Source organism: Macaca fascicularis, chromosome 6, assembly GCF_037993035.2.
Source record: "Macaca fascicularis isolate 582-1 chromosome 6, T2T-MFA8v1.1".
NCBI lineage: Eukaryota > Metazoa > Chordata > Mammalia > Primates > Cercopithecidae > Macaca > Macaca fascicularis.
Genome location: NC_088380.1, coordinates 35,241,751 through 35,248,790, shown reverse-complemented (window position 1 = coordinate 35,248,790; position 7,040 = coordinate 35,241,751). Strand labels below are relative to the sequence as shown.

At 38.5% G+C, this 7,040-nt stretch overlaps 1 protein-coding gene across 2 annotated transcripts in view; it reads right to left on the bottom strand.

Moving 5' to 3' along the window:
- Window positions 1-961: 961 nt before the first annotated feature.
- Window positions 962-7,040, bottom strand: part of DNAJC21 (DnaJ heat shock protein family (Hsp40) member C21) — a 26,007-nt gene continuing 19,928 nt past the window's right edge. For both annotated transcript variants that reach the window (XM_005556702.5, XM_005556703.5), the window contains exons 10-12: window positions 5,946-6,118; window positions 2,010-2,085; window positions 962-1,441 (exon numbers count right to left, since the gene is read on the bottom strand). In XM_005556702.5, coding sequence (XP_005556759.3) covers window positions 1,277-1,441; window positions 2,010-2,085; window positions 5,946-6,118 — 414 coding nt within the window. In that variant the 3' untranslated portion in view covers window positions 962-1,276. The remainder of the gene's footprint in view (window positions 1,442-2,009; window positions 2,086-5,945; window positions 6,119-7,040) is intronic.

Sequence of the window (7,040 nt, the reverse complement as noted above, 5' to 3'; positions counted from 1 at the left end):
ATCTATAATTGAAAATTTGTTCATTTCGTTAATCTGAAGATTCAAGGATATGCAGAAAGCAATAACTTCATTGTACAGAAAGTATACATTTCAAGCCAGTGAGTTTAGAATTACTTTCAAGACCAATTAAAAGAACTGACTAATCCATCCTAAAAATGGACTTAATACTGATCAATGTACACGACTGTTCTAATACTCAGTTATAACACTTCTCCATATTTCTTTTGTGTTAATATTCATCATTGCTATAGAACAGATGGTATAAGCCTCAGCTCTATCACAAAATCTTTCATTAACAAAGTTTTTCTCCATTGAGTCACGGGAAAAAAAGAACAAAAACGTCTGAAAATAGGGAAGAAAAAACCCAATGAAGAATAACACATCTCTTGTTAAATAGTAGAAATTCTGTACCATCTGCTACCTTGTTCCGTCATACTTTACAGCTGTCACTGTGCCTAGGGAGGACATGCCATGTAAACTAATTTGCTTCCACCTCCACAATTCAAATCAGAGCAAAAAACTGAAAAATATTTTACTGGTAAACAGTAAACAATATTTTACTGGTAAACCAGTAAATATTTTACAGAACAATATTTTGCTGGTAAAACAATATTTTACTGGTAAACCAGTAAATATTTTACAGAACAATATTTTACTGGTAAACCAGTAAAATATCAAATTAAATCAAGTAAAATCTTGAAGAGATACTATTCTTGAAACACAACTACAAATGTTCAATTAGTTTCTACCTATCATTGCTCTTGAGAAAAAAACACAATAATCCATAATCAGTTATTTAAAAATAATTTTTAAAATCGGATCCAGTGTCATGTGGAAAAATGATCTGTGATGCTTTTTAAAAGATCCGAGTTTTTCATATATTGTGAAGGATTAACAAAATACAAAAGCATTAAGTAAAAGTAATGTGAAATTCACAAAATAAAGCAGAAAGGAGCACTTCTGTGTTAAAATAATGTAATTCTCCCTGTACATTTCTGTCCACATGAGCCAACAAACATCAAGAATACACACTTTACAGTATTTACCTGTTTTAAGACATTCAAGTCAATTCAGATGGCAAAAGTAGAATTCAATCACTAGTGAAATGTTTTAAAAATATATATTAAACCAAAAAAATGTTTTTACAAGATAAAAAATAATCTTCCACAATGTAATTAATTGCAGATCATTGAAATTTTAACTCTTTAGATGATTTCAGTTCAGTTTTTTGGTTTCAAGATCTAGAGACAGTCAAACAAAAGCACAGGCAGAATCTCTATCTGTTTTTACGTTTCTCTTTCTTGCTTCGACTACTTGTTGCACTGTTTAAAGATGATGATGAAGGTGCTCTTGCATGACCTGTGGCCTTTAGATGGTCAAAAAGTTTATTCCGGGATGGAAATTCACTATGGCAGGTTGTACAGCTGATAAGAACATCACTCTGAGAAGGGCAAAAAATCATAAATAAAAGTAAGCATCATCACTTAAGAGTAGTGTTTTAGGTTTTAATGTCAAGATTAAGCATCAAACAATTGTAAAATAAAGATGTTTTAACAGAGTGGACAGCTAATAAACAAGTCCAACAAAGGCAGATGTTCTTGGAGGTTAAATCCCACTAATCAACACAATTAACTTTAAGGGTCCTGAGACTTTCAATAGCATGTACCCCATGGACTAGAACGGAGGAAGAGTTTATGCTTCACAATTAATCTCCAGAACTTGACACATGTAATTCTTACCACCAAGGCTTTAGATTGAAAAGTAATAGAAAGCAACAGTAACTGTTCTGGTACAGTCGAGCATTTCCAATGTGCTTCTTTTTATTTTAATGAAAAAAAGATACATTATGTATACAAATTCTACCTTTATCAAACAAAACTGTTGATGGATCCACGTCTTTGCAGGTTCTTTGGGGAATGGCTCACCAAATACACATTTCCATCTTTAGATCATTATATTGCTTAAACAGCAAGACATGCTAAACAGATACAAATATGATTTTGACCTACCATTGCCTGTGGTTCAGCAGGTACTTTGACAGGTTTTTTCATATCTTTGGTTTTCTTTCCTTTGGGTTTAGGAACACTGGAAAATAAATAATTCAGCATAATAAAAAAAAACATACTCCTTTTAATCATCATTATTTGAGTGCTCTAAAGAACACTCAAAAAAGTGAAATGCACTTTAAAGGTTAATTCATTAATTTTAAAGGCAATTTAAATAATCTTTACATTCAAATGAACAGCTTTAAAAAGCAACTTCAGAAATCAAATTGAATATCAAATTTGGCATAAAAATTAAGGAATTTACTTAAAACAGTTGAAACAAAGTTAAAACAAGGTTCTTAAAATATTTCTGAATGTTTTATACAGTGTTTTCATAAAAAGCAAAGCACTGCCACACGCAGTGGCTCACACCTGTAATCCCAGCACTTTGGGAGGCCAAGGCGGGGAGATCACTTGAGGTCAGGAGCTTGAGACCGGCTTGGCCAACATGGTGAAACCTCCGTCTCTACTAAAAATACAAAAAATTAGCTGGGCATGGTGGCAGGCACCTGTAATCCCAGTTCCTTGGAAGGAGGAGCAGGAGAATCACTTGAACCCAGGAGGCAGAGACTGCAGTGAGCCAAGATTGTACCACTGCATTCTAGCCTGGGTGACAGAGCAAGACTCCGTTTCAGAAAAAAAAAAAAGCACGAAGCACTCAATATTCCATTTAAAGAAGCAAACCATCTTCATAACCAACCAATAGTAATCATAAATGATCTGACATGAAGTGTGGTTCCCCAAAAACATTAACTTCTTTTTTTTGTGTGTTTTTTTGAGATGGAGTCTCACTCTGTTGCCCAGGCTCGAGTGCAGTGGCGTGATCTTGGCTCACTGCAACCTCTGCCTCCCGGGTTCAAGCAATTTTCCTGCCTCAGTCTCCTGAGTAGCTGGGACTACAGGCACGTGCCACCACATTCAGCTAATTTTTGTATTTTTTAGTAGAGACAGGGTTTTACCATATTGGCCAGGATGGTCTCAAACTCCTGACCTCGTGATCCACCGCCTCGGCTTCCCAAAGTGCTGGGATTACAGGCGTGAGCCACCATGCCAGGCCTAATATTAACTTCTTGAATGTGATCCAGTCTAACAAACATTTCAATAGTTGCACAGAGAAATGAGTGAAACAAAGACTCTGTAATACATTTTTCATAAAATTAAATTTGCTCAATGTAAGGAATTTACTGTTATTTAAAAATTATGTCCTTTCTGTTGATCTGATGGTTTTTCCCCACCGTATCATTTAGATCAGAAATGATGTCGCTGGGTTCCTCTTATTCTGCCTGAACTGCTGAACATTCCTCTACTCATCTCCTACATGAATTTCAATTGTCCTTAGGCATTTCATACCTTCCCTCATTTGTGCTAACCAAATTCATAGGGTAAAAATCTGGGTCCAACTATACTGTACAGAACAGACAGGATGGGTTATAATGAGTAAGTTATGATAATGCTTCCGGTTTATAGGCATACTATTCTTTAAGCAGAGGTCAATGGTCTGTGTTAAGTTAAATGGCCTATGCATTTAAAAGATGCAGATTAGGAGTGTAACATATTGTGTAGGATTCAGCCAGCTTTGAAAACATCAAGAAAAGAATATAATGGCATAAAAGGCAACAAATAATACATACTAATTTTCTTTTTTTTTTTTTTTGAGACGGAGTCTGGCTCTGTCGCCCAGGCTGGAGTGCAGTGGCCGGATCTCAGCTCACTGCACTCCGCCTCCCAGGTTTACGCCATTCTCCTGCCTCAGCCTCCCGAGTAGCTGGGACTACAGGCACCCGACACCTCGCCCGGCTATTTTTTTTTTTTGTATTTTTTAGTAGAGACGGGGTTTCACCGTGTTAGCCGGGATGGTCTCGATCTCCTGACCTAGTGATCCGCCCGTCTCGGCCTCCCAAAGTGCTGGGATTACAGGCTTGAGCCACCGCACCCGGCCTATACATACTAATTTTCAAACTATCATCACAGATATGACACAAATATGTCTAACAAATTTAGGATAATATTCCTGGCAAACATCACTTATAATATGAAAGACAGTTACATCTCTGAAACTGATATCTAAGACCTTTATTTTTTAGAAATACTAAACACACACACACACACACAATTTTTTAAAAAAACATGTCTCAGTAGGTGGCCAGTGTCCACACCACTCCAGAGAAGCAGCAGAGGAGTCCAGCATAAAGGCCCTGGATCCAGGGGACAGGAGTAGTGTGGGGAGGGTGGTGGGTGTAATGTATCTGTCTTAGTCCTGCCATGCTGTAGCTGTGAAGAAGTCACTTGAATTCTCTGAATCCTTTTCTCACCTCAGTGAAATGAGAGAGCTGAACTGTATCAGTGGTTGCCCAAGTCTGAGAACCTTCTTCCTCCCCAGACCAATTCTCATGTAGAAGTAACATGGAGGCTGGGCATGGTGGCTCACGCCTGTAATCCCATCACTTTGGTAGGCCGAGGCAGGTAGATCACAAGGTCAGGAGTTTGAGACCAGCCTGGGTAACATGGTGAAACCCTGTCTCTACTAAAATACAAAAAAAAAGCCAGGCGTGGTGGTGCACGACTGTAGTCCCAGCTACTCGGGAGGCTGAGGCAGGAGAATTGCTTGAACCCAGGAGGCGGAGATTGCAGTGAGTCGAGATTGTGCCACTGTACTCCAGCCTGGGTGACAGAGCAAGACTCCATCTCCGAAAAAAAAAAAAAAGAAGTAACATGGAAAAGAAGTGAAAAATTTTAGTTTTAGATGAAGAAGGGGTTCAGAGGCCCACAGCCCCACCTCTTGGCCCACCCTTGCACCCATCCCAAAGGACACACAGGCTCCGTGGAGCCAGATGATCTGGGTGCCTTCAAGTCGTCAGGCAGATGGAATGAAGTGTCAGGCTTTCTACTCAACAGCTTTTGTCTTTGGACAATTAACCTGAAATTCAGTTTCCCCATTAGCAGAAAGGGAACAAACACCTGGTGTCAGAGTGAAATAAATATGAATTTCCCCTTCTAGGCTTCTACTCTCCAAAGTTCTTCAAAGCTTCAACATGACCAGTTTGTGTAATTCTTTATATACTTTCTTCTACAGCCAGAGCCATATTGTAGGCCTCAGTCACATCTGTTTCCTCCTTCCTTAAACCCCTAAGTGCCTTAAACGCCAAAGTACACACACTCCCCCACCCCATCACTGTTGCTCCAGTGTTAGCATTTTTACCTCATGCTCCCACTTTGCTCTGTCACTTTTATTCTTTTCAGGATTCTGTAATGACAGAAACCTGAAGCTCCTCACTATCAGATCTTTCCTCAAGAAACAAGAAATTATTCTCTGTTCTAGAGGAACCGAGGAGGATGTGGAAAAGAAAGTCAGACAAGAGGAGGAAGGAGAGGACAGGACTGGCTACCTCCCTTGAGTGAGACCTCCTCCTAGGCCACACCATGGCCTTGTGCAGCACCAAGAGTCCAGGGCTCCCCTAAGCAGGAAAGGCCCCAGCTGCTGCCATGCATCCTCACAACATGGTGGGGCCCAACACAAGCTGCTGTCATGAGCATGGAGATTTGGTTAGTAACACTCCAGGGACGCAGCAGGAGTCTTGTTCTCATGTGAGTGTCAAGGGTTAATGATCCACGACAAAATCAGCACCACAGCAGGATAAGGGAAACAAGAACTGGATCAAAGTGACATCTTTCTGATTTTGGCCATGCTGCTGAGATGTGTGTGGGCACATTCCTCTAGCATCCTCTTCTCAATGCTCTTCATCTGTATACATATGTGTGTGTATCTATATGCAAATATGTACAGATACATCTAAATTACTTGGTCAGTCATGGGAAAGAAGATTTTATTTGATATATGAAAAGCTATATACTTACTATCAATATTCGGTAATTTACAAATAATACGCAACTTTGACTTACCTTTTAGTTTCACTTTTTGGATCATCACATGGTTTAATGATCTCTGTGACACTGACATTTTCCTGAGGACTATCTTCCAATTCTTTGGTACTGTCTTGATTTAAGTTAGTATCTTCTGGATCAAGCTTTACTCCTTCTCCGGTTCCATTTACATTGAAATTGTCATCATAATTCTAGGTAATAAAACGTATGTGCCATTACAAAATAAATCTACTACTACTAGTTTTTTATGTTATGTTGCCAAATAGTTATATACTTTCGGGAAATAAAAAGGGGAAGCAGGTAAGTTAAGAACATGGATGCTCATTACAGAGATAGTAAATTAGCAGAAATCTGAAAACAATCCAAATGTTCAAAAAGTGAAAGGCTGAATATATGAAGAAAAATTCTGAAGTGCTTAAGTATCATGTTTCCAAAGATATTCAATTATGTGAAAAAATACAACATATTAGCAAAAGCAGAAGAGAGAAAATTGTAATCACAATTTAATTCTTTATTAAGTAATCTCTACAGGTAAAATTGAGGATGATATTTTTCCATATTTCCAAATGATAAGCAATGGGCAACTATTTTTCTATAGTCACAAACAACGGCAACAACAAACAGGCATTATAGAAGAAAGACACCGGGCAAACCTATCCTAAGTGTACCTGTCTGTTTTCAAGCAACATTTTGGCACATTTGTGCTCGCTCTCTCCACCTCTTCTCTCTCCCAACACACACTTTTTCCCCCAAGCCATCTGAAAGTGAGCTTGCAGGCAGATATGAATCTTTGCCAGGTACATCCTAAGAATCAAAACATTCTCTGGCACAATACTCACGCTCAAGAATCTAATGCTGATATTATCTGTTACACAACCCACATTCAAATTTACCAATTAATCCTTTTCCCCTATTGGGACATACAGGATAGGGGGTGTAATCAGGGATCACATGTTGCATTTAGTTGTCAGGTATCTTTAATGTCCTTTATTTTAGAACAGTTCCCTCACTTTTTTGTTTTGTCTTTCATGGTGTTGACAATTTGATGTTTTGTAGAGTGTCCCATAATTTGGCTTTGTTTGGTTGTTTCCAAATGATCAGATTCAGGTTAAA